Below are 28,000 nucleotides of genomic sequence, written 5' to 3'. Positions count from 1 at the left end.
CTTTGCTCATATGGGGTATTCCCATTTGCTTTCGTAGGATTATTCCAAGCCAATGTGTTTGAACATTAACTGCATCAGGACGTTGTTGTAGCACAGAGTTGGAAAGAGGAATGTTCCTGGCTCTGAGTTGGGATCATCTACTAGAAAAGAAAATTGAATTGTCTTTTGGAAGAAGTTTGAAGGTGCTGGCATCTTCCCCTAGCATAGCTTTTCTTTAGTAAAATGGAAATAAATTTTGCACGCAGGATGAGATGATAGATTAGCTTCATTTCACTTCAAACCAGGAAATCAAACAGCATTGTTTCCAGAAGGAAAGTAAATTAATACAGGCTTTTAAATGTAGAGAGTCTCCTCCAGGCTGCCGGAGGGAAGCAGTCCAGTATTTCTGGAGATGTCAGCCCTGTCTGCTGGGCTGGGTGTTGCCACCTGGCTCCTCTCAGTGTCCGGGCAGATGGAGGCCTGGGGCTGGTTTGGAGGGACTCTGATTTGGCCAGAGCCTTTTGAGGAGCTAATGAGACCCCACCCTTGTTAAATGGCTGGACACCGGTGTCCTGCAACGCTGCCCGACTCAGCACTTGTTTGCAGTGCATTTCCAGTTCTTTCACAGAAATTAGAAGCTGAAATGGACAAATATGCAGTTGATCTTTCCAAGACTTTCCCTAAAGGCTCAACCTGAATCTGCAAAAGCAATCATTACCTGAATCATGGGATTCAAAGGGATTCAGCACAGAAGACAAAATTTGGCCCTCAATACACGTTCAGAGAATGGTTAGTTGGCAGTTCCTGTTCTGTGTACAACTGCTTCCCAGTGTGTATTGTTCCCATCCCTCTGAGTGAAAATCAATTGCTCCTTTACAAGGAGCTAAATACTCAAACTTCCTACCTGTCTAGCTGCTCATGGTAATCCTCTTATTGGTCCTCCAGTTTCATTTTAATACACGTGCTACATTCTTACTGAAACAAAAAGTCTTGATAAAATAAATGGGGTTTATATGCCAGTAATTTCTTATTAAGGAATATTTCCTATTTCTCTGTCTGGATTGGTAAATCTTTCAGAAAATGGCATGCTTGAAAGCAGATATTTTTTGATTGATTTTGGATATAATTCCTGTCTACTTTTTGCTTGTCTTTTCCCTAGCCTTTTGCTTTCCATGCTTACAACTACATGGTATAGATTGTGATGAAATGCTGATGTTAAAAAAATATAGGTGATGTTATTATCTTATTTTATTTTCTACTGCAAAGCTAATTTTGTGCTATATATTTAACAATATCAGTTCTCACAGGATTTTACAAGTAGAACCCAGTGCTGGAAAGTATAGCTTTGGGTTCTCATAGTTTCAGTCTAAGAATTCATCTAATCACACTACTGCTATTTAAAATATTATCTCAGTTTAGATCCAGTCAAAAAGGATCTGAGGCACTGAAATAAATATGACTTGTAGGATGAATTTCAAATAATTAAAAAATCCCTTTGCCTGCCTGCACACAGCAGATGACATCTGATTGTGAGAAAGGATGCAGGAAGCAGGACAGTTTGAGCATGTAACTCCTAATTGGTTTCTCATCACGGGACTAAACAGCACACAATTGGTCTTCACACCCACAGAACCGGTTCTGGAAGCAGATATTAACTCAGCCACAGACTTAACTATCTTTCCCAGGCTGGTGTCACTCGCGTGTCCTGGCTGACAAAACCTTAGTAAGCCTCTTGATGTTAAGGGAAATATTACAAGGCCATCAGCAACACATGCATGTTAATTAGCAATGGGCTTTGGGGGAGTTCCCATGAAGCCCCAATTAAAGCAGTGATGAATCAAGTCCAGTGAGTAGTACCATACTCAGGGGTGTTGTTTCCCAGCACTGAGCAGATGAAGGCAGAACCAGGCTCTACAGGATGTGTTTTGGTGGCTGAGGGCTTGGTCACTACAATAAACAAAATTTACTTGCCGAGACTTTTGTTGGGCAGGGAGCTTAGTCATTATCCTGCTACAAAAAAAAAAAAAAAGGTGCCCTGGAACAGAAACTATTGCACAGCCTCATCTAGAGAGATCCACTTCCACTCCTGCTTGAATACTTTAGGTTTACCCAGACCTTTCCATTTTAAACAGAGCTATGAGCTCCACTGCACACTTAACTCCCAAATGAGCAATAGGGACTATGAGCATATATAAATGGGCACTGTCAGCACTGCTTCATAAAAGAGGTCTATTCAAGAGCCAAAATGTAACTTGTGTTATCCCCAGAAAACTGATAGTCAGACCACAGTAACTGGGATGCTGGGTTCAGCCTCCTCAGTGTCCAGTATATCTCCCTCTTTCCAAGAGTACATTTTTCTTAAACGTGAAATTCATTACTCAGCATTGCAAAAAATTTGTAAGGTCATCAAAATTTCTTCCCCTTGTCCACTGAAATTTCAATTTATGGCTGCATATTGTGTCTTTGCTCATTTTTTTGGAGGCTGCCTCTAGGCTGCACCACTCTCTTAAGTTGTTGAAATTTACCTGCTGACTACCTTACCAGGGCTTGTGCCCTCCTTTTTCCAGGATCCTGAATGGGACTGGCCCCTAGCAGCTGTGACCCTGGGACTGAGTGCTAAGGAATGCTTTCAGATTGTGCTATTTTAAACAGCAGAGTGTCACTGTACTGTGCAGTTCTTCAGTAGGGACTGTTGTTTTCTGCTTAGGATTTGTTTTTTCAGTCATTTTTGTGGACCCAAGTAGCAAGAGGAGGAAATATTAAAATGCAAGTATAATTTAAGTTTTAGACATTTATAGATCTATAATTTTTATTATATATAGTATATAATATTTAATAATAATTTTCATTGTTTTATTATGTATAATATAATAATTACATCTAAATCATAGTAAAGGAGTTAGATGCAGCATAAATAAACTTGAGATACAGATGATTAAATCCTTGCTCCACCCAATTTGCTTAGTTTTTCCTTTGAGTACAATGGGCCAGACGTTTTAACCCAAGCATTTGCTTCTATTGTTTAGACAAGTTACTGTTGGGAACCAACTGCTGCAAGTTGCTGCTGTCCCCCCTGCAGATGCATGTCCATAAAGCGGAGGATGCAATCCTAGAAGTCAGAAGTTTGTGAGGACTTTCCCTCAGATCAGGTCTAAGAGCATCTCTGTGGTCACTGTGCTGCACAAGGATGCCTGTGACAGAATCTGGGCACTGGCTCCACCAGCATGGGAGCAGCCAGCTGCCCCTTCCCCTGCTCATCTAACCAAGTAGGTGCTTCTAACCATGTGAGTTGCTTCTTAAAAAAGGTCCCCATAGGGTGTTGTGAGAACTCATTAAGTAGTTTGCCAAGTATTAAGAAACTCCTGGATCAGAGAAGCAGTTGTAAAGCACAGTGTAATTAAAGCACAGTTTATTATGTATTATTAGCAGGGTTATCTATCACATGTTCCATGCTTTGTAGTTATTAAATGTTATCTCGTGGTCACATGTGAGAAGATGCTGTGTGGTCTGAGGGTGGCAGATACCATGGCCATGGGAGATAGGCTGAGGTGTAAGGTTTCAGTGTCCTGAGGGGAAGAAGTCCTCCACTTCCCTTTTGCTCCCTCTTCATCAGCTCTTCCATCCCCTGGCACTGGGAAGGCAAAGAAGTAGCATCACCCACCTTCCCTGCTGACCCACTTGGGGCCCTGGGAGAGGATTGCAAAAACAGATTAAGATTTACTGTGAAGCTGTATTAAGTTAAGATTTTCACAATCCCATGCAATTTACTCTGCCTATTGTATTGTTATGTTAAAGTTAAGTAGGACAGCCTGCCCAGAGAACACATGGCCTGCAGTCCCCATGGCAGAGACACAGCAGACGTACCTGCAGCAAGGACCAGGGATGCTCTCCCTTATGCAGTTTGCATGTTGTACCTGTTCCCAGTTTACCAGCATCTTAGAAGGCAGCTAGGGCAGGTGGTTGTCCAGCCACAAAAATACAGTTCTGTCATTTGCTCAAATGGCTGAAAGCAAGCTTGTAGTATTTGTGAGGCTGCCAGTCTTGGCAAAGTCAGACGGAGCAATCAGTCCGATCAGAGCAGTAGTGCACTTTTTGTTACATAACTAGCCATGTAATTTTATAATTTAGTATGTGAAATGCTGATGGCATTTATTATGTCAATTAGGATGAGCATATGTTTAGGAAGCCCTTGAGGAGTCAATCATAATTGCTCACATAGCCTTGCTTCAACCACATGATTGACTTCCTTTGAGCAGGTAGACTGTGTGCCTTTGGGAAGCAGTTACCCACAGCCTGCCCATTTTGCTACAACTCATCTTTGCACTTGGGAGTCTGAGCTTGTAGTTCTGGCATAAGCTATTGGTCTGAGTCTGGGTTTACTGAGCTTTGAAAAAAGCAAGAAACAGAAGTTGCTACCTTAACCATCAGTATTTGACAACCAGAGGCATGCCAGCAACAAATCTTCTTGGAAGTACTACTTTCTACTAAGGTGAGTTCATTCCTAAGACATTTTCCTTATAGTAAGGAATACTTAACCTGACAGATATGCACTGTCTTACTCAGATCTTCTCTTCACTCAGATCTTGTCCAGCTGTTCCTAATATTGTCAGTACTTCTGGGCTGATTTTTTTTTTAATTTAACATGCTGAGTAAAGTTTTGTATCCATGAAATCATCAGAAAGAGCAATCCAGGTTTGCGTGGGAGTGTGAGAGAGACAAAAAAGCAAAATATATTTCCATACATTCCTAACAGGCATTTCAGCTACATAATTCCACAACAAAAAACTTTTTCCAACATTGGTTTATTCTGTAAATTCCAGCATGAGCCACAGAGAAAATAACTTTTTTCAAACAGTCTGGTCTGGTTTTAGAAGTTATTTTGCGTGCAGGCACAGTATGACATTGCTGTTGGGTCTCACAGCTTGAGGTACAACTTAAAAAGTTGGGGTTATTCACCTACTGTACTGTACCATTGAATTTTTCTATTCGGTTGGAAATGTCTTTCATCACCAAAGGCTCTGCAAAGTACTTTGTTATAAGCTCTGAGGACTTTTTGACTAATAATAACTTTGAAAAGCCAGCTGTCTTAAAACTGAGGCCAGGCAGAGGAGAGGTTTTGGAGCTCCTGTTTGTTGTCTCAGAGACATTCTGTACTGATGTGCTGAACTTTTAAGTACAATTATTTTTCTCTAAGAGCCAGTTCTAACAGTCTTTCCTATCATCTTAAAAGTCAAGCTGAATTCTTACCTGCTAAACTGGTATCTCTGGGATCTGCAACACTCCTCCAGCTATTGGCTTTTTACCTGGAGGTATGCATCTTGCTTCTGCCCATAACAAATTTCTATCTAATTACACATCAGGCAGAAAGAAAATGTTGTGATTCTTCTTTAGTCAGAACAGATTTAAAAACAAGGGGAAAGACAGGGCAAAAAAAGAGAGAGCAGGTTATATATAGGAGGAAATCTGGTCAGAAGGCATGATGATTAGATTTTATGCACCTTAATGTTTTATAACCTTTCTTCAAACAAAGTTTCAAGTCTAGGCAAACTGACTCACCCCTTTGGCCTTTAGTGCAGCTATGCCAAGATTGGTGCAAATTATGACGTGATATTTTATAGCCAAGTCTTTGGAGCACGAATCACTATGTTTTTGAATCTAAAATATATATGTATGTATAATATATATTATTGAATTGTGGATCACTCTATAATGTCTTCCACAACTGTTGTATAATACCACCTTGGACAGTAAAGTCAGTGGAATCTATAAAAAACTTCATTTGGGGAGAAGCAGTTGGTACAAACCATGGTAATGGGAAACCTGGGAGGCTGTTACCAGGGAAGACAATTTGATGAAAGGTAGGAAGTTAAAACAGCTAATACTAATGGTGAATAGTTTTCTAAAGGCATTCAACCTGATACCTCACTATAAAACCCTGAATATGAAATAAGTGATGTGATCTTACAACCCAGATTCTGGCAGGAGCAGTAAGGTCACAGCTAACTCTGCATAACCGGAGGGCTGTGTGCTTTTGCTTGAGAGGGTGAAGGAGGACCTCTGCTCCCTCCTAGCCATGAGCCACTCTTCTCCCCATTGTGGGTGAGCCACTAGATGGGGACAATGCCCACATCTCCTAACCTGCCCACATCTGCCAGTGGCAGCTGGGCTGAGGCTTCATTAAAGAGCTAATTCTGTAACTCTGAAAGCTGTTGAGCTTCCTAGCAATTTGATGTGGATATTTTTTAACATGAACAGGCAAGATGGCAATCTCCAATCCCTCAGCAAAGAAGCTGATTATCAAGAAAGGCAGGTATGGGCTGCAGCATGCTCACAGCTGGTATGGTGAAAGGAAGGCCAGGTAAAAGCATCTCTGGAAGAATAAGGAGCTCCTCCCCTTACCTGTGAATGCTGCTGTGGCAGAGTGGTTTCCTTACACACCTGCAGACCAGCCCCTTTGGCCATACAGTGCCTTAATGACCCACATAAATGGATGGCTGTGAGTCACTCAGAGATGCACATTTGTAGGAGATAACAACACATGCTGGGACTGAGGGAAGGATGCAGAATGACTTTTGTATCATAACTTAGCTACGAAGAGCACAATAGCTCTGTCAGTAGAACATCCATCTCCTACGGGTTGTACAGCAGAGGGAAACAGGGTATGAAAAGGCATCTGTTTTAATCAGCAGATACAGGATTTGTTATACACATGCTCTAAATGTGTATGAAATAGGAGCATTATTAAAAGGTGTCTCTTAAACATAGGGAGAAAACCAAGCTAAACCAAACCAACTAATATTTGTCAACATTACTGTGCTATTTAGACTCCATTTTATTTATACATGCTGACCACCCTTACCATTTACTGAAGATTTCATTACCACCAAGCCATACTACTTCAGAACCACTGGAGCTAAATTCCTCATACTGTTCTGCAGCTCATCTGTTTTGCTCCTCTGTTTTCCAGTGATGCCTGCTCATTTTATCTTTCTCCATTTGTAATATAAGCTGGTAGCAGCTCCTCCAGGCTCCATGTCACTGTTTCTCTAGCCTTTAGGCATCTCTTTTATTCTTTCTGTGATAGCCACAGGTCAATATCTTTCATAATTTAATTATTTTTCTTTTAGCTTTTAGCTTTTATTACTCCTTTTTTGCTACCTGAAGTTTCTCCCATATTGTGCCATGCTACTTCCAAGTGCAGCCTCCTGAACTGCTGGGTTAATATTTTACGGTGGCTGGGCAGAGGCAGTGGGGTTCTGCCACTCTGCTTGGCCAGCCCTCTTCTCACTACACTGCAGCCAGTGTAACTGTGGTGGTAAGTCAGTATTTAAGCTAAGATTGGTTAAATGCTTCACTGGGATGGGACAACTTGGGCTTGTTATTGCAAGGAGATGAAAGGCATTCTCTCTACCTACTCTTTGTGTTTACTTTCTAAGCTTTTTGTGTGGGTTTGTTCTATTATTTTCGTAAGTGCTTCTGCTGGCTGCAAATTCCTAAGTAGTGAACACCAGTAAGATGCAAACTCTTCAAATCGGTGCAGCCTGTTGGGTAACATAAAAAAAACCACGTTTTATCATGATAGTGGTTTTCACTGTGGTCACAGCCCTGGGGTTATTTGGTTATTTTATGCCCTGATGTGACCATTGTCATTACAGCTTGTGGCTGAAAACTTGGCAAAATGGATATCCAGATAACAATGTTCTTCCTTCATCCTTTGCACTGTATTCTTGTGCTTCAGGTCTCTGCCTTGGACTGAAGCTTGGTTCACCACAGTGTCATAACACTGTGACGTTCTTACAAATCAGTACTTGTTTTTCTCCATCCAAGCCAATCTGTGCTAGGTGCTGTAAAACTCCTAAATCTGGGACCTGAGTTGTTGAAAAGTTCCTGCACAGCAGAGAAGCAGCAAATGCTGGTGATGTCTGCTTTGGTGTGGCACCACCACCTCCTCTAAAAGCTTCTCCTGCCAATCATCCTTGCAAGAACCCCCCTCTGTCAATATGGCTCTGACTACAAGAAGCCAAGGTGACATCCATGTCCTGCTGAGGCTGCCAGTGGTGGCTGACACCAACTCAAACAAACATAGGATTCCTCCCTTCTGTTTTCCCATCTCTTCCTCCCTCAAGGATGGGGCTTGAAGAATACAGGTTCAACCAGGAAATTATTACCTTTCCTATTTCACTGTGGTTTACCATCTACCTGAGCAGGTTTCCTTACTCAAAGTGTATTTTTGGTTTTTATTCATAGGTAAAGAAAGTAGTAGAAATATGCACTAGTAATTAATAGGTCGAATTTAAACCCCATCTCCCCTCTCTTCTACAATGTTCAAGAGGAATTAAGCTTCCTAATAGGACATGATACTAATTCCGTAGCTATTATATGACAGCACATAAATGTTATAAATACAAATGACTGCAAACATTGCAAAGAACATCTTCATCTAAATGAATTGGTGCAACAGTTCCATCATGTACTCTCCATGATGGTATAATCATGGAGGTATAAAAGGGTATAATATATACCCTCTTTTGATGGTATAATCACTTCCCAAAGATGGCAATCATTACATTGCTTGATATATCCAGCAACTTATGAAGGTTCATGGGTGAATGTGGACTGGGTTAGCCATAAGAGTCTGAGATATTTTTTTCCCAGAATTTTTATTATTATGTAGTAAAAATTTTCTAGATAATAGACGTCATAGGAGTTGAATTCAAGTTCTAAAAATTCAGTGCCTGGTATTAATAAATGTGGATAGTTTTGTTTCCCTGTACTGTAGCATTTTTAATTTATGTAAACATTGTAAAATTCAGGTACAGCTCCCCACACCTGCCCTTTTCCACTAGCATTGCATTATTACTATGTCAGATTGATAAAGAGTATCTGTAACATGGCCAGGACAGTCAGACTTTGCCTCCTATGGGGCTTCTCTCATAATTTTTGCTGCAGCAGAACATGGCCTTAGGGCAGTGATGCCTCTCTCTGTTGTCATTGTGAAAATAATTGCAGTAGCTTCAGAGCTGTAGTACTGTTTCCAACTGTACCTAATTTGTATCAGGGTCTTGCTGTGTTGTACATCTGGAAGTGGAGGAGGGGTACTTTCAGGGTTAGGGTATGAGGTTGGGAAGGTGGGGCTCAGATGCCCATGTTCCCGTCCCTCGGGGCTGCTCTTTCTTCAGAGCAGGACTTTGGCTTTAGCTTTCAGGTTGGCTGATGAGAGCTGTGTGTTTGATCTCCTGCCAGCAAGAAGCAAGAATTCTGTCCTTGAGAACGTCCATGAGGTAACAAAATGCTGGAGTTTGGCTGTATTCTAGTGTGTGGTGCATGGGGCAAGCAACCCCATGGACGTACCTGTGGGTGGTGGTACAAGAGGACACGGCAGGGGAGTGGAGAAACAGCACAATGCTGCCCACACTCCTGGCTGGCCCAGGTGCAAAGCATTCTGACAATGCATGAGAAAAGTTTATAGCACAGTGCTATTTTTGTCACCCTTTATTGGTTTTAATTCATTTTATGTCTATTTTAAGAATCATGCTGGTTCCCAAGCCATGTGTTGCCTTCTTGAAAGCAGTCCTGCTGACTTGAGATGGGCTCCCCCCATGAGCAAGGGATGTGGACAGCTGGACACCCGCTCACAGCCACCTCACTTCATTTAGAAGTTATCCAAGAGCTTCCTACAGGAGCCACTCGCAGTGCCCAAATAGTCTTCACCACAGCCCCTGATAATTTTTTATCTCTTTTCATTTTGCTGTGTGTCACCTTAGTAGAATTTAAAAATAATTCCTATGTTAAGATAACAGGTGGAGCTGCTACCTGCACTATGGAGAGATGCTTGTTTCTTCACAAATAGCTTTTCATAAAGCTCTGGTGAATATTTTTACAAAACGAGACATTTGACCCAGTTTGGTGTATTTTAAATATTTCCAAGGTTTCTAACAGACAATGATTTTAATTCCAGTGAAGCTACTGCTAATCAGGAGACAGAGCTTATGCAGAACTCTGACTTGCAAGCAAAAACAGGCACTTAACATAATTGCTTCATAAGAATAGGATCTAGCAAAACATTGAAGAGAATGTTTGACATTTAAACATCTGGTTATTGTTAGTGGGGCTATTATTTTACCTTCATGTCAGAAAAACCTGCCATGTTAAAGTTTAATTTCTCAGGTTTAGAGCCCATGAGCTTTGCATAAAAATAAGGGTTTATTTATATGAAAATATGCTCTGTCATAGTCAGATTTTTCTTATTATTCTTTCCCTCATTTGCCCTCAGACATGGGTGTCTGAGGCTGACACATTGTCTCAGCAAATTAAGTCAAGCTGAAAGCAAGGGTACAGTGCTAAGGCAGAGCAGCAAATAAAATTTACATTTTCAAGCAAGAGCAGTAATTAGGCCATTGCATATTTTATAACTTCATGTTTATTTTCAGAGTGGTATATCAAAATAAGCATAGAAGTAATGAGACATAACTGCTTCAACAACCAGTTGGGGTTCATCAAGTAAAAACTACAAATTACTTTTCGGTTTTGCTGCCACCCGCAGAGTTTACATCTTTAAAATACCAGCAGGCAGGTGTTGTAGCCAGAGCTAATTGGGTTTGTAGTTAGGCACATACTGGGTTTCTGTATTACAAATTATAAAGGGAATAGGCCTTCTTTTGAGCAATACACTACTTAGCATTGTGCCGTGGACTTTGGTATGTGAGGTGTTTGGTTCTTTGCAGAGCAAATGAAGTTTTGAACTGATTATGCTGGTGCAGATGGTTATAACTGCTTGACTGCAGGCAGGCAAATTTTGAATACAGGGGTCCAGGTCCATTGCTGCTCTAGTATGAGAATGGTCTACAGGGCCCCAAGCTCTAAATTCTCATGACCTAAATTGTCTTCCCTCTGGCTACAATACCGTGTTTGTATGCTTGTGTGTATTAGGTAAAGCTGCTGCTCTCCCTTGCTGTGCTGAACAGGCAAATTGGCCTGCAACCTTTATTCTTACCTGTATTTCTGTACACAGTCTTGCAGTGTTTGCCCATACACAATGTTACTTTTCTGGTGGAAGTAATGTGGCCACAAAAATCATCTGACTGGAACTGCAATTATATGCTAACTTAAGGTTTTCAGCCATTACATGCCTGTAGTATTTCTCCCTATCTTGATACCTTTCTTTACAATGAGAGTGTCTGTGTAAATTAAGCTAGATTTATGAGAAAATAAGTCCCTGGAACTAATTCTCTCTTTTTTTTTTCTGCCCCCTTCTTTGCTTTAGTCTCCCATCCCAAAGACACCATCCTTTCCTTATACCTGATATAGTACTTCATATCCAGATATCTACTGCAAATACAGTAAGAAAACACAACCCAGAACATAATCCTTTGGCTTTCATCCCCACAGATCTGGCAGCACACAAGCCTTGCTACAGCTCTCACAAATAGAAAACGGGTTGGGTATTCCCACCTGCCCCCTTCTGAATTGCATCAATTCTGATTATGAGCCAGAAAGAAGAAGAAATGGAGGATAGCTCCCCTCCACTCTGTGTCACCTGCGGCCAAGCGCATTTACCAGAAGAGAACCACTTGTACAGCTACACCGAAGAAGTAGATGATGATCTGATATGCCACATTTGCCTGCAACCTTTGCTTCAGCCATTAGACACGCTCTGTGGTCACACCTTCTGCACAGCCTGCCTTACAAACTTCCTTGTGGAGAAAGACTTCTGCCCCATGGACCGCAAGCTTGTGATTCTCCAGACGTGCAGGAAGTCCAGCATACTAGTGAATAACCTCCTGGATAAGCTAATGGTTAGCTGCCCTTTCACAGAACACTGCTCAGAGGTTGTGCAACGTGGTCACCTTGAACAGCATTTCCAAACTCAGTAAGTTGTTGTTGATAGATTCTTTTTCATTCTTATTTTTTGAGTAGAGGAAAAATATCTTCAATTAATACTGATCAAAATAGACAGTTAACATAAAGAAAAAGTTGTTGATTTCACTCCCAATGAACACAGTATCATTAATTTAGAGCTGAATTTAGTCCATTTATAGTCCAAGATATAGGACTATCTTACTCTTTTTTTTAGAATCAAATGCATCAATGCCTGTAAGGTACTTCATGCTATCATTAGCAGTTCTGTGAGAATACCGTGTTGTTACCTACAAAATGACAATGTGTATGTGGTCCAAAGAGATCTGCGTGTTTTGGGAAGCTGAGGTATTATAAATATTTTAATAGTACATTAAAGGTTTTATAATTGCCCTTTCTTCAAACCTTTTTTGAATCACAAATGACCTAAATGAGAAGTAGAGCAGAAAATATTCCGGTTTGGTATTGGTCTTTGAACCCGAGTGCTCCCTTCTTCCAGGTGAGCATTTACCCAGGGCACCATGGGGCTCACAGAGACACAGAGTCTGGAAGCCTGGCTGGAGTCCCCCTCCAGCCTTATCCCTCCTGGTAGCCAGGACACCTCCATCCTGCCTCTGGGAGAGACCTCTCCAGGGAGCAGTTTGGTTCCTCTGCAATAAGAGAACTGAATGATTCTCTGTTTTGCTGAGTAAAAGCTTGCGCTGCTGCTTTCATCTTGCAGGTTCTGCCTTTTGTAAGGAAGGCAGAAAGGTAAAGAGGTGATTTCTGACAGCAGACTAACACTTTTGGCATAGTCTGCATAACAGCACCTCAGGTCTGAGGAGAGATGGGGTCTAAGATGTGCCCATTTCTGTGAGCTGTATCTGTTGCCCAGTGAAATTACTTCCCCTGAAGTTTGCAGGTGTAAATTGTGTTGCTAGGTGTGTTCTTCTGCACGTACAATGTGCAGGAAGCCTTGAGCAGCCAGCATAGGGCTCCAGACTGCTGGGGGCACGTCCTGCACAGACATGGCAGTACTGGGGACCAGAGCATTGCTGCTGAGCAGGCTGGTGAGCCAGAGGGTGGAGGTGTGTTCACATACTGCACACTTCACAGTCTGCAAACCCACAACCAGAAACGGCTTTGCAGCCTGCCATTCAAAAAACATGTTTTCATTTGCACTGGAGACCTGACTTCCTGAAGCACCTGGATTCTCAGTAGGAATTTATTCACTTGAAGATATTCACGAAGTTATGGTGTCCTATACAACCAAAAATATGATGATTTTGCATTACTAAACCCAAGAAAACCCACAAACTCTAACAATGGGTTTATTGATCCCTTGCAAAGGTCATGAGAGCACTTTTCACATGCTGAAGGTTTGATGTTTCTGGATTTGGGTGCCCTTGTCCCCACATTTCTGGACCTGGCTTTCCCTGTGAGAGTGCTTCTGGCTCATGGTGCAAGAGGCAGTGGCAGCAGGCTCCAGCCCAGGCCAGCAGTGCTCTGGGAGTTCCACTGTGCATGGCTAAGGGGAAAAAATAACAAAGTTACTCATAATTTTCTGTCTTAGGCCAGTACTTCTCTAATAGGCCTCACATGTTAATTTCAACAGAAATGCAGGTAAGGGGACTGTCAGTCTTCTGGGAGCTGCTGTCACTGAAATTATGTTTCTCTACAGACTCAAACCACAAAGTCTTGAACCCCTAGTGCAAATGCCCTTTCCCTTTGCTATACATATAGCTGAACGTAATGTGATTTAGACGTTCCTGTTTGTCTGCAATTTTTTTGACATGATGATGCTATGGCCATAAAATTAACAGGACACCCATTCCCAATTTACCCCCAACCCCCAATAAATAAGCAAACTGGAATATTGTTTTTTACATGGAAGCCACAGAGCTAGCACAACTTCTGATTTCTAGTGTTGATTCTCCTACGTGGATATATGCAAGTCACTCCAATGTCTTAGTTTCTTTTCCTTAAGGTGGTAGTAAAGATACCCTTCACTACATATCTTACAGAATTGCAGTGCTATAAACATTGATTTGGCCCTGTAAAGGCCTGGAAGGTTTTAGTCTAGAGCTTACTGTTGAATGTCAGTGGCTTGGCCACTGGATTTCCCCCCTAAGGATCTTCAGGATCCTGTGCTTCTGGCTTGCTTGGCCTGGGCCCAAGCAGAGATAGAAAGAATTGTCTTGGTAATGTATTCCCTCAATCTCTGGCTGTTCCCTCTTCCCAGTGTCAGGTTCCCTCTGCCAGTCCCAGGTTTGCAAACCCCAGGAGCAGAAGACTGGAGAGATGGAGTAGGGTATTCCTACCCTAAAGCCTCTAGTGAAATACAAAGCATTGCTACCTAGGCTGGACATTTTGCTTCTTTGCTTCTCATGACATGGATTTTCCTTCCTCAGAATGGTTGAGAGTGCTGAGTTACCTTAAGGCCAAAGGGCAGAGACAGGAGAATAGGAAACCACAGGGAACTTCTAATGTTGGGAGTTTCAGCTTTACAGGGGATAGGTACTGCAACCTCACTAGCATTCCCACTTGAGGGAAGAAATAGGAGGGAAATTCTGAGTGATCCCTAAAGGTGCACTTCTACATCCTTGTGCTTGCAGACACCGCACAGTACCTTTGTTTTTTTAAGCACAGCATTAATTAATTATCACCTAAGGTATCTTATGCCTCTGCCTAATTTAATTGTTGGAAATGCAGAAACCTCTCTTGCCACCCCATCTCCAATTAATGGCAAAGAGAAGAATGTTGTGCTCTGTCATGCCCAGGGACAGATTAAACAGACTGAGCTGATGCTTTCTCTTTAACTCTGGTGAATCAATAGAGGGAAGGGGAAATGTGTGATTTTGCTAATAAAACAAATACAATAATAATAATAAATATTTGGTGTCTGCAGTTAGAACAGTTCAGTGCCCTTCACAGAATATTATTGTGTTCTTAGTGAAAAAATTAAAGTAAACTCTGCTAGAGTCACCAGGGTGGTCAGCAGTCCTCACATTACTTGCATTATTCAGGTTCAGACCAGTCCTGGTTCTCAGAGAGAAAACGAGAGTTTGCCCTGATCAGAGATGAGGTCACTGATGGGACAAGGTGAGCTTGCTGTTTTATGCTTTGTAATTGATGAGAGAACTTTACCGTTTTTTTTAAACACCGGTTACCATGGAGCAGTCCACTGAAAGCATCCTTATTTAAAATGTTTGCTCTTGCATCCTTCAAAAAAACCCTTTGAAGAGACATGTCCTTGGATTATTACATGATTTATGTTTGTACAAAAACATCTGACTGGATTTGGGGAATTCAGACTGAGATGCAAACAGCCAGCAGTTGGCTGTGATCTTTTGCAGTGTTTTACTTTAAAAAGGTGTGGTCTTCTGATATCGCCTGCTACAAAACTCCACAGGGGGCATTTTTTCCCCCTCTTGTCAGACAGCTACACCCTTCCGTGATGCAGTTTAGCTCGTAACCCATCTGCTTGTGGGCAGTGATGTAAACATACCAGCTGCCTCTGAAGAACCACTCTGAATCCTGCAGGAGGCAGGTCTCTTCCCCGAGCATCGCTCTCCTCTGCAGCATAAGTCACTGTCTCGCCAACCACGCTGTGCTGTCCCTAAACCCTCACATCTACCCATCCGAGAGTCAGATCGAGTAATCCTCTTACAGGTCAATGATTTTTGCAGTGTAGCTTCGTTTAAGGGATTTAAGCTCGATTCATAATGTGCTACCATTGCGTTGAAATGGAAAGGCTTGCTTAGAAGGGGCTTGGCTGGCACGAAAGCTTCTCGTTGTGTGTCCCACCAGCACAGAGAGACGGTGGGAAGGAGGAAACCTAACAGCAGTGCCAGCACTGCCCTGAAAATGAAGGCTCTCCTGTTACTGGTCCTACCTTGGCTAAGTCCTGCAAACTACATAGACAATGTGGGCAACCTGCACTTCTTGTACTCCGAGCTGTGAGTACGCACAGTCGCGCCGGTGTCGTGCTCTCTGTCTGTCTGTCTGTCCCGAGTCCGGGAAGGGCTGGCCATGAGCCTTTTGGGGGGTCTGTCTGCCTGTGTGTCTGTGCCTGTGCATACGTGCGAAGAAAATCCTGCAACCTCTTGCCAACAGCTTCACACCGTGCTGCTTCCATCCAGAGGGCTAATACTAATAATAGCAGTACGTCCCCATTGCTTTCTGCTTTAGAAGCAGCTGAGACGTACTGAGTGAAGCTGCTTTTTCCCTTATCAACTTGTTTTTCTGTGCCGATGTTTTAGGTGTTTGTTGGTTTGGGGTCTATTTCCATTTCCGAATCTGTGTTTTTCCTTTATTTCCTATAAATAGCCTTGTGGGGAGCTGGGTATAGGGGAGAGCATCAGGATAGACAGCCCCAGTAGAGCACTGTCTGTGTACATGCATAATGTTCTGTGTGTAAAGCTGCATGCCTGTAGCAAAACGCTGAGAAGCCTTTCACCAGAAATAATTCACTTGAGACAGAAGAGAATTTTCCCGTATTTCTGTTTTGCTCACAGCAGAATGTTATTTTTTCTGTAAAGCAAATTTAACTGTATCAATCCATTCATGTATCTTCATGTTTTTTAAAAACCTATCTTGAATGACTCCATAGCTGGTCTTCCCAAACCATAAAACAAATTTTCTATGGTATCGTCTGTAAATGTTACTACTTTAATCTGAGCCTGAATGTTATTGTACTAATTAGCGGAGCATTTATGACTAGAAATAGATATTTGTTTCACTATGTTTTCATTAATAATGTGTTGTTTGTATTTTAACAAATTGTAAACTTTCAAGATCTTCATTGAGATAATGAATGAAATGTCTAATTCTCTCAAAAATGAAAAATGACTGTATTATGCATACACTGGGAATGTTTTAGAAACAGTTGTGATTAGTACCAAAGAGATTAATTTTCAAATGATTTTGTTTCTTACTGTCAGACAAAAATAGCAGTGTTTTGCAGAAACACAAAGTCGGCTTTTGAAATCTTTGTGTGATATGCATGGCAACTATTAATAATTTAGTCACACTGCGTACAACAGCTTAGGATTTCTGTATGCTGTAGGTGTTTTTAAACATTTAACAAATCTAGTGTTGAGGGTTGCAGCTATGTCCTCATTTTAATTTAGTGACATTTTGTTTAAGAATGTTAGTTTACAAAAACAAACCACTAACAACAAACAAATAAAAAAACAGTTAAGCTAAGCAGGCTACAGGAGCAATCAAGCTCAAAACAGGGCAGATGAACACTTATAATGGAAACAATGGCATCTGGGACATCTAGTTTCCAGGAAAACAAACCAATGAGATTAATCAGAGCACAGGCACAGATGCAGCCTACTTGCTTTTCTTGGGGAATTCAGGTTCACTGATTCTCCCAGGATAAAGGGCTGTGATGCACAGTAGCTATTCATCTCTTATTTATTTAGCCTTCTAACCCACAGAGATGTTAGTTGTGCTGAATGTCGGCAGTTGTTCTAATGGAGTGGGTGTGCACTGGGGCTTGGACGTGCATCTTCAGTTGTCAGCAATGGGAGGTTCATGTCCCCTTTCCAGTGCCCAGCCCTGGATGCTCTCTGGCATCCTACTGCCAGGAGCCATTGCTCAGGGCCTCCCACACCACTCCATCCCTGGCCACAGCAACAGAAAGTGGGATTTACTGAGGCTGACACAGTCCAAAAGGGCACCAGGCAGTTTGACCTCCTTTCAGGAATTTCTCCTTCTCCTCCACGTGTATGTAGTGCCTCTGGCTGCTGCACAAGGCATTGATACACTAATCAGCGGGATGGATTCAAGGTCCTTCCTAATAACAGCAGTTGAAAGAAAAAGAGAAATATTGTTTTCAGTCCTGTTGAATCAATTTATACAAATGTTATGACCTACAGGTTGCTACTTCAGTTGCCTGGGGACTTGGACATTTTTGATGCAAAGTTTTATGAGTGAAACAGATAAGCCACTGGTGTCCAGGACAGCCTGACACCCAGGCGCACAGGTTAACTGCCACAGAACTTTCGTACCCCAAATAAGCAGCTTTGTAAATCTTTCCCCACAGCCAACTGAAGAGTCCCTGCTGTGTGGTGTGTGTCTGATGGCTTGCACCATCGCTCAAAACTAGACCATAGTAGGCAGAAAGCATTTTTTTCATTATCACACTGTCTCTGGTTGCTGGCGAGTGCAAATACTGGCCTCAGTCAGGACTCATTATTTTCTTGGCTGTCAGCCACCAGTTGAGGAGGAAGAGTGAGATGATGGGTTTGCTAGCAACAAGGAAAGAGGTGGAGGACAGTGGGGGATGCAGTTATCATCACTGGTGCTGGCACAAGAGAAAGAATAAGGGTTCTGGGATTCACAGTGCCCTCTCACACAGTCTATCTCTTCCCTTCTACTCTGTTCAAAGGTTATGGTTTTTTGTATTGCATTGCTGAGGTTTGCTTTAGTTCCTGGGAATTTTTGTTCCTAAATGTGGAATGAGCTACTTGGAGAATAGGGATTAGCATAGCACAAAACCCATCTGGAGAGGCAGGCCCTGGAATCCAGCTAAGAAATAAAGAGATTTTAGGAGATTTGAAGAGGAGAAATGAAGTTGGGGAAAGGCTGTGCCAGACCTTTGCACATTATCTGAATGCCACACAAGGTAAGAGAGGTGTGTGGAAGTGTTGTAGTGGCACTTGATGGGATAGATATTAGGTGCCACTATTTTTAGTTTTCTATTAGCAGTCTGATAATTACAGGTATTCCCAGGAAGCAAATACTTGTCTCCTGATGTTGTCACCTGCCCTAAAACCACTTCCCTGGCTATCGTCTGTTGTCCTTCCCTCAGCAAATATCTCGACACAGATGTTGCTCCTGTCCTTGCTCTTTACCAAATCGTAAAGAGCAGCATGTGTTAAGCCAGGGTTCTCCCTCTTGAGGAGAAGTCCATTGAAAACATCTGTCAGAAGAACAAGAGAAACCTGTGAGATCTGCCTTGAGGGATCTCTGGGAGATGGTGGGATGTAGCCACACCTGCCCAATGTCTCTCACCATTGTAAGGGTCTACATGAGTGTTGAGCAAAGCCTACCCCAGGGTCCATGCCTTCTTTATATACCAGTACAGACTTTGGAAGGCATCTGCTCTCTTTCTTTCTTATTTAACATATCTTCAGAAAGGAAATACTTGCCCCAGCATTCTTTTGGGTTGAGGCATGTTATTCCTTCCAGTTAAAAACATGGTATGTGGATGGAGAGGCAGCCTGTGGTCCCTCTTAAGAGGCTTTCCTGAGTGTGATGACCTGGTGGCACTGTTCACACCATTGCTATCTCTTTCACTTCATCGGATGAGCTGCGCAGCAGGGTATTTCTCAATAGCAGGATTTTCTGCACCTTTAGCTCAAAGAGTCACTTAGAAATAAAATTGAGAGGAAGGAAGTTGCAAGACTACGCAGTAAATAAGCTCACCTTGTCTCCCTAAGGACATCAATCACATGACAGAATGGGGTGGTTTTCAGCCTTATCCCAGTTCAGCACGTGGCCATGCTGACTGAGTGAGCACCGGGGATGGTGCTGGGCATTGCGTGTGCTCAGCACAGGACACTGGGGAGTCCTTGGCAGCCGCCCTTGCTGGCACTCCTTCCCTCAAAGGATTAAACAGCTCCTGGCCTTAGTCCCTGCTGGTGATACATCAGCCAGATCTACCCCACTAATCAAAAAAAACAGTGGCTTGTGAATCAAGCCATTGTTTTTTTAAATATTTTGTTTGTTAGGTGGAAATGCACAACCTACTCCAATGTGTGAAAAAAGGTACATTTTCTTTTCTTACCCTTCTTGAGTTTTGCATTAAACATTCGAAGGAGCCTCACCAAATTAACTGGATTAAGTTTCCCCATATAACTTTTATACAATAGCTACTCTCTTAAATTTCAAATTAGCACTTTGGGCTGGAATAACCATTAAAATTTAGTTTCCCTGTTTATTCAATTTAAAAGAAGAGATGCAGGTGCCAACTGTCTTCTAGTGCCATTGCACACATTTTTTTTATGGTAAAAACAATGAAGTGCACTCTCCCAGCCCCCTCACAGTGCTGAACTTAACTGTGCAGCCAACTTCTTTAATTTCTCTTCAACTCTGTGGGGAAACTTGTGTCTGGCTTCAAGTCTATCCTTGTGAAATTTGCCACACAGAGGCTGGGGAGCACAGGACATGCAGTACTCATGACAAAATTGATAAGCCTGGAACACCTTTTGGGCTCAGGTGTAGTCCACTGCAAAAGCCACATGTTGACCTCCTTACTCTGTGCAAAGCTGTGTTCATGGAAATCTATGTCAAAGCTAAACTGTGAGGTTAATTAAAGCTGAAAGTGCTGGAAAGCAAGGCTTGAATGGAAATATTCTTGAATGAAAATACAAATTAAGTGTTTCGGATATCTACATTAAATAGGCAGGACAAAGTGCACTGAGATAAAATTCAGAGGGCCTTTTCCAGGATATTAAAACTGGACGTCTCTTGGAAAGCAGAACTGAGATGAATTAAAACAGAAAGGCATGTGTGTGTCAAGGGCTACTGTCAGCTTCCCCCCTATGCTACAGCTTCAAAAAGGTGCCAAACATGGAGATGGTTTTCCTTCAGATTTCTGAGCTCTCCCCCAAAATCTCCAGCAAAGACCTACTAGTGTACGTTTCTAGCCTGGTCCCTCACTGCAGTTAGTCTGACCCCTCTCCAGCTGCTCTCTCCCTTGCCCTTCTACTTCTGTCCTCTGCTTCATACCTCTTCTGGTCCTTACCTTTGGTTATTCCCCTCCTCTTTCATGCCTTGGTCCTGCCTCTGTTGTGCTCCTTTGTATTTCCAGTCTTTAGATTTGCACAGGAAAGCTTGAAATGTTAGTACAAATAAGGCCAGAAAGCCCCCAAGTAGAATCTCATGTAGGTGAATTGCAAATATGCTGTATTATTGTTAAAAGTACAAAAAAGAGTTGTAATCTAAACTCTTAGCATTGAAGTGCCCAAACTGAATTTTTAAAATATATTTTGTTGCATTCAAGAGTGTTTTGTGTCAGTGTAGGAGTGCAGCAGAAAGTTGTCATTTAATTAGCTGTAAATGTCTGGGTCTGGTCACTCTTTGACCAAAGATCCACTGCACTCCTTTAGCAGCACAGTGAGGTCTGGGTTTCTGCCTCACCTTCTGCCACCCTCTCACAGAATCTTTCCTCACCAGCACATCCTTCCTGGCTTCTCTGCACAGGTTAGAGAGAGCTGAGTTTTTGTGGTATGATTAAGTATTACTGGTTAGCATTTTTTCCCCCAGTGCTGTGCTTCTAGGTCTAGAAATAAATTTGTCTAGGACAGCTCCAGAAACCAAAAACCCCATGAGAGCATTAAGAATTTGCTGGTTTTGCCTGGGAATTTTGTGTGTAAGAAAAATTGGCATTTTAGTCATAGACTGAGAAAGATCCTGCTTCATTTCCTACTATGCATGCATGAAAGTTACCTTTACTCCATTTACAGCTACTTACACACACTTGAGATCAGAATGGGACCTTTTATTCTTCTAGATTGTTTTCTCAAGGCTTCTCACACCTTTGGAAAAGGCTGACATTGGCCAGTGTCAATCTCAACAAACACATTTTGTTGCCAAAGGTAAAAACTGAGCCAGCCAAAAAACCACTAAACCCCTGCCAAGATGGAAAAGCAATGCAAAAATTATGGTTGGCAGAAAGGTTTCTTTTCATGAATGACTTATGTCTCAATTATGTTTGATTTTTCTGTAAGTTGCTCAAAAGAAGGGTGCTTTCCTGCCTGGCCCATGTAACAGGAGCACGAGGGGTCAAACCTTTACCCCACTTGGAGGCTCCCTCACAACAGGCAGCCCACTTTGGAATGGGGACCAAAGAGGGCAAAGCACCGAAGATCTGGTGGGGTCGGAGGAAGGAATGAGGTGGTGGGAGTTGCAGGAGGTTGGTGATTACTCCCAAGCAGCAGACTCTGGTTTCTTGTCTGACATTCAGCCACACAGGCCGTATGCTGCAAATTTGGCCGACCTCCCCATCTCTCTGACAATTAACCTAGTTTAACACTGGCACTGGCAGCATGACAAGGATATTTTTCCTTGAGCTATTTCTCTGACAAATCTGCCAGAACTGGACTGTCCTGCAACGTGAGGATAAGCACTGCTCTTGCAGAGCTCTTATGCCTGTCGTAGATTAAATTCTGCTCTGAATAGTGGTACTGAGATCAGCCACAACGCAGCTTGTTACACTGTAGGGAAGCAGACTAGTAGGTCTGAGGGTTTTCCTTAACACTCTTGACCTTTTGGGGAAATCTGCCTTCAAGGTCCCCAGTCCACAGAGTAGCCAACTGTACTTCATGACCTTCTCCATAATAAGAGCTATTGTTCAGGAACTAGAACTGATTTTCTGCATCTTGGCATGTGGCAGCATGTCTGAACTGCCTCCCTGAGCTATGCAGTAACTGGGTGCACAAGGATGCCAACAAGCACAAGACACAAACCCAGAGGTTTTGTAGTAACATCACTGGCAATGTTGGACTAGTAACAGCCTGTGTGGCAGCATGCAGGTGACTGCCTGGGGCTTCCCGTTTCAAAAGGAGGGTCTGGGCTGGTCCTTCTGTGTTGAAGTGGCACCTCAGTGGAGGTATCTGTTAGTCAGTGACATGTCACATGTCATGACTAAACCCCCACTACTACCAAAGAATTCCTGGTTGGGATCTGAACTCTGTTTAGGGATTAAGAAACTGAACCAAATTTTACATCTTAAAAAGCTGAATTAACCCCTTAGCCTCAGCCAAGTTGCAGCTGGGAAAGATTGCATTTCACCAGTGAATCCTTGGGTTCTCCCTAGAACATGCTTTATCCATTCATTTAATTTATTGATCTACAACAGATTTTGAATAGTGAGCAAGGCAAGTTCAGCAGCAGCCCGGTGAAATGGCTGGAGATTTCAACAGATGTGCAACTTTTGCACAAAGAAAAAATTCTGTAAATCATCCATAACTTTTACATGTTCTACAATATTTTCTCCCCATATGAAAGAAAGTCGGCTGACTGTAACAGTGGGCAAGTCAAGTCATATATTCAGGAAATTTCTTTGTCATTTTAGTAGGATTTCTGCTGGCAGCATCCTCAAGTTTTATTGATAAAGTCTTGTTCTCCTCAGCAGTGCAGGCAGACAACCAGATTTGTAACAATGACACATTGCCATTGGCTGTATCTGCTCCCATTCTCTCTTTTTATCAAGGCACTGGGCTGAATATAGAGAATACCTGGTAGAGGAGTAAGAAATCACCATTGACTCCTCTGTTTTAATGAAGTTATCATGCTCCATAACATTGCTGTGATACATGGTATGAAGCAGGCTAAGACAAGATATGTGCGGCTGCTGGAGCCATCTTAATTTTTATTTGCTCTTCTACTAACTCACTGCTTATTATTTACCTGAATAATGTAAAACTAGGGAATAAAATGCCTTTAGAGCTATAAATTTCAGCTACAAAATTCAATCATTAGTGTATTGCTTTGTAACTTGTTTTTCTCTCCTCAGCTCTCTTGAAATCATGTGGGCAGGAAGTGTTTTAGATCAGCAAGTCATTTCATGTGCATGTATTGTGAAGCTTACACTCTCTCTATATTACGCATTGCAGTCCCATCATTCACTAGACAGTGTGCAATATATTTTTAATGTAGAATTTCAATAATTTAGCTACCTCTTCAATAGAAGGCAAGGGAAATCTGCTCCAAGGGTTGTATTCTTCTTTCTGCTCTGCAGAATTTAGTGAATGTATAAGATCAGTGGACTTATGGCCTGGGTTTTTTGTGTTTTATTAAGAATAGATAGTACTAATTTTGGAAGCATAATTCAGGTATTTTCTTTCTCCTCCCATATGTGATAAGCATTACTGTTATGTTATTTTTAACATCCAGTTAGCACTGGTGATATTCCACTGTTTTTAACTTTCTTTCCCATGTAAAAGGAGTAGTGGGGTGGTGTTATAGAAATATCCACAGAGACCTCTTCACTTATGGATTTTATAATTCAACAGTATGAAAGGTCAGAAAACATCCCTTATGGAGCAGGCTGTTGTGGAGAGGAGATAGGCATGATTAACCAAATCTGTTCTGTCATCCATGGGAGACCACTGGAAGCAGAGAGTGTGCTGTGCTGCTGCTATTATATGAGAATGTGTAGGTTGATATGGATGAGCAAGGTTGCTTCAGTTGATATGTATGAACATCTCCTGCCAAGAGACTAAATTACAATCAGAAATAAGTGCTCTGTATGAAAAGCACATGTTGCAACTCAGCCCTTTGCCAGGCAGTGGGAGCAGAAATCCCAGGAGTTTGTTGTGGCTTGCCCTTGTCAGCTCCCAAAGGAGCATCACCTCTGGTTCTGATTTAAACAATTGGCACATCTCTCCTTCAGGCATTACTACCTGGTTTGTTTTTACAGCAGGAAGATGGCACTGCTGGAGAAAGGATGAATAAGATTCTTTTTCAAATGCAGTGTGTATATACTTGTGTTTCGTTTTTTTGTTCTTGGTGCTGCTGTGCCTAAGGTTGTCATTGGGATCCGTTGAGGGGATGCAGAATTGAAAGTGCCAGTTGCTGCTCCTTTGCTCCAACCCAGACTGTGATGGAAATACTGATGCTAATAATATTAATAAATCAGATTAGCTATGCTGAGAAGGTTCTGCTGTGGATGCCCCGTGGTATCTACTGCAACCATGCCATCCTTGTGCCCCCTGTGGCAGCGTGGACCCTGCCATTAGATTGGCAGAATCTTGCACATCCTACACAGCCCCCAGTGCTGGGAGCATGCTGTGTTCTCAACATCTACTTTCTACCTGTGTTGTGTTGTCATGGGTCAAGGATATGGCCAAAAAAAATGTACTTTCCCTGGTGCCATGTCTGTAAATTTTCTCACTGTCCATTTTTAGATGGCATTTAAATTTTCCATATCTTGAATTTTAGTAGATTGAATGTGCACAGTTTCTAGCAAACGTGCTGCTTTCAGTTTCTTCCCTCAGAGGAGATTAAATTCCAGTACATTTTTGTTTTATTCTTCCAAGGCATGAGTGTAATGAAGTTGGACAGTAATGGTTGCTGCATTTCACTTTTTTCTGCTCTTTCCCTAGTAGCCTAAGTATCTGTAAGTTTGAAGGCACTTACAGTTATGGTCTTTGGGTTCAAAATAAATCAGAAGAGAAGGGACCAAAACAGGACACAGCATCTAATAAGATATATTGTATACATATAAACTTGCACTTAATATGTTGAACTGAGAAAGCAAACAAATGCAGCCTTGCAGATCTGCCTTTTTATATAATCTAGGCTCGAATAATAGTGAAGTGACCCAAATGAACAAAAGAAATTCATGAGGGGAGGTCAAGACCGAGTAACCCCCTTCTGGAACTGTAATACAGATATTTAAAATAAAATTTGCTCCTGTTCCATTTACCTCACAACAAAATGTCTTGTCCTCTCCTCTCCTTTTCTCACCTCTCCTCGCCAGCAGATGCTAAGTTACATCCTTCATATTTTTGCTAACTCAGTATTTGCAGAGAGGTTAACAGTCTCTTTCTTAGAGAGAAAATGCATTTCACAGATTTGCTTTTTGTTAAGGGCTGCTAATTGTTGCCATGATCTTCCTATGCTACGTCTCCTCTGTTTTTCAAATCTCCAGCAAACAGAGGTTGACAACCAACACAAGAAGTACCATAGTGATTCTGTGCCCTGTGGTGCTTTACAACTCCAAGAGAGCCCACAGCCGACAGTAAAAAGGGTTTAGCCCGTGATGAAAGTGTTTGATTTGTTTGCATGTTGGATAAAAATAACAGTTTGCTCTTAAATAGGTGCTTATCTTTTTACAGTGTTATGTAAACTGTCTGACTACCTGCCAAGTACGAATTGGCTGCTTCTGCCCTGTTTGTCTTTTAAGAAAAGATGCAGGTTTGAGTCTTTAAATAGGTTCTTATGTGGGTTCTCTTGACAAGACTTGTAAAACTCATTTAGTCTCTGTCATCACCAGTGCCAGGCTGTATTTTGGTTTCTTTAGCCATTTTCCATGTGACTGCTCCTGGCTACACGAAATCTTTGTCTTTCTCTTGCTTCCTCTCAATTCCTGTTTTCTTTACACCTCTTCTCTTGCCTCTTGCCACACTTCTGTCTCACTAGGTTCAGCTATACCTAAGGATAACCTAAGGTTACCAGGGAGGTGTGATTTTGAACACTGAACAGCATGACAGCAACATGTTTCCTCTGTCTGGTAAAGGAGAAGTGAACTGATTTAAAAATATTAGGTGCTCTTGGGTTGAATTGCAATTAGAGATCACCAACTGTAATTTCAAAACCACTTGAAGTTGGTAGGTTCCGTCAATCCATTGAAAGACCTTTCTGCTAAGGCTGCACAAGCTGTGTCCTCATTGTTGCAGTGGTGGCAAGACCCTGTCTGCATCCTTCTCATCTGTATAAGAGTGAAATAGTCAGTGAAAGGTTGATTCACTTGAATGTCTTGTCTCATTGAAGGAGAGGAAAAAGAAGAGAGGAACTGGCTGGCTTGATCTGTCAAGGACCCTTGTGGTTGACTCCAATGGTGCTGAAGACACCAAGCCATGTGCCTTCTATTACCTTGCACTGTTGCAGCACTGCAAAACTCTGAGCTCATTACGTTTCTTACTTTAAATTTATGAATTAATGTATGAGTAATGTATTGTGAATTCAAGCTGTAGAACTTCAGCAAAACATGAGGAGCTGAAGGCTAAAAGCAAGGAAATCTTTATGAGTTGACCAGATTTGCTAAGACTCCCTTTATACTACTTTCACTTCAGCAGTCTTGGTGAATTCTAAACATTTATCTGTTAGACTAAACATAGGTTAAGGCAGGCCATGGAAATAGCTCAATTGAAGAGCTGACATCTAATCAGAGTTTTATCAACTTATCCTCTGCCTAATAAAATTACCATCTGGACTGAAATTCTTAAATGAGTTGCAAACTGTCCTACAAAACCCACTACAAATGGTGAGAATAAAACAAGCCGAAAAAATAGGGGTCATAAATTCTCTCCCTGTGTAATTCAATTCCTCTTGCTTAGTTGATTTGTTTAGTTCCAGAACCTTGCTCTAGTTGTTCTGTCTTCTATTCCAGTACCCGGAGGATGCTATGGAAGAAGTTATGAAAACAACCATATCAACATGCTTGATTTTTATCTCACTTAACTTAGGTCTATACAGGTATTACTCCACTGACTTCAACGAATTACTCTCTTGAATTTAATTTGAATTAATTTGGAAAAAAGCAAGGTTTTGCATCCATGGGAAAACTGCTTTTCACACCTATAGAGCAGAGAGATAGAATAGTAGAGATCCAAAACAATATTTTTGAGAAAGGAGTGTCTAACCACACTAATTCACACCATACAGTCTTTAGCAGAAACAGCAATTTTAAAAAACAGAACATCCCTTGAGGGCATGTGGGGGAATGAGCTGAAACAATATAAATAAAATGTCATGGAATCCAGCTTCTGCAGTCTTTGTGACAACCTCTCCCTCCCTCAAAATATACACACCCCTGTGTGGGAGCTTTGTAAAACCTCAGACTGCACTTCTCCTGTCCCTTGTGACAGTGGTAGTGGTATGACAACAGATCTTAAAAACAGTGACTTTTCTCACGCTTTTTTTTATTTTTTAATTTATCTTCCTGCATTGGCAAACACAAATTCCATGACTTTAACACTGACCAGAAAGTCCCTTTAGAGAAGCATGTCTTCAGGAGAGTAGTAGGACCTGTGATAAAACAGTGACCCACTGCTGAATAGTCAGATGTGCTGCTGAGGGGCCAGGGTGTGGAAAAGTCCCTGTTTGTCTCCAGCTCTGAAGCTTGTAAGTCCTGGTAATGCCACCACCATGCCACCACAGAAGGCTTGAAGGGGTTTAGGGGTGAGCAGACTTGTAGCCTGTCTTACAAATTATTGAAGAAGTTGTATGGCATAGCTGCAGGCTAAGGATTAATCCTGGTCCGCTCTCACCATCTCTTATCGACCACAGCGATGGGAATTAGTCTGATATATCCATATCTGATATATTCATATCTGATATATCCATTTCACCTCAGTGTGCCAGGCATAAGGAAGCAGAGGATTCAGGTTTGGTGGTTTTTTCTGTTGACTGAAGGGAAAGTCTGAGCTTACAGTTTCTTCAT

General features: G+C 41.9%; 1 protein-coding gene across 7 annotated transcripts in view; it reads left to right on the top strand.

The window, feature by feature from the left end:
• Nucleotides 1-28,000, top strand: part of LNX1 (ligand of numb-protein X 1) — a 126,822-nt gene that overhangs the window by 43,284 nt on the left and 55,538 nt on the right. For 3 of the 7 annotated variants that reach the window (XM_088163365.1, XM_088163364.1, XM_088163366.1), the window contains exon 2: nt 11,368-11,848. The exons of 1 other annotated variant lie outside the window; for it this stretch is intronic. In XM_088163365.1, coding sequence (XP_088019491.1) covers nt 11,463-11,848 — 386 coding nt within the window. In that variant the 5' untranslated portion in view covers nt 11,368-11,462. Of the gene's footprint in view, nt 1-8,423; nt 9,261-11,367; nt 11,849-15,276; nt 15,774-28,000 lie in introns of those variants that run through there. 3 more of the 7 variants (XM_014873412.2, XM_014873414.2, XM_088163367.1) reach the window with 3 other exon arrangements.

This window comes from Sturnus vulgaris, chromosome 4 (assembly GCF_052056855.1).
Source record: "Sturnus vulgaris isolate bStuVul1 chromosome 4, bStuVul1.hap1, whole genome shotgun sequence".
NCBI classification, from domain to species: Eukaryota; Metazoa; Chordata; class Aves; order Passeriformes; family Sturnidae; genus Sturnus; species Sturnus vulgaris.
The sequence above is the reverse complement of the archived record's forward strand: the minus strand, read 5'-3'. Positions and strand labels throughout refer to the sequence as shown.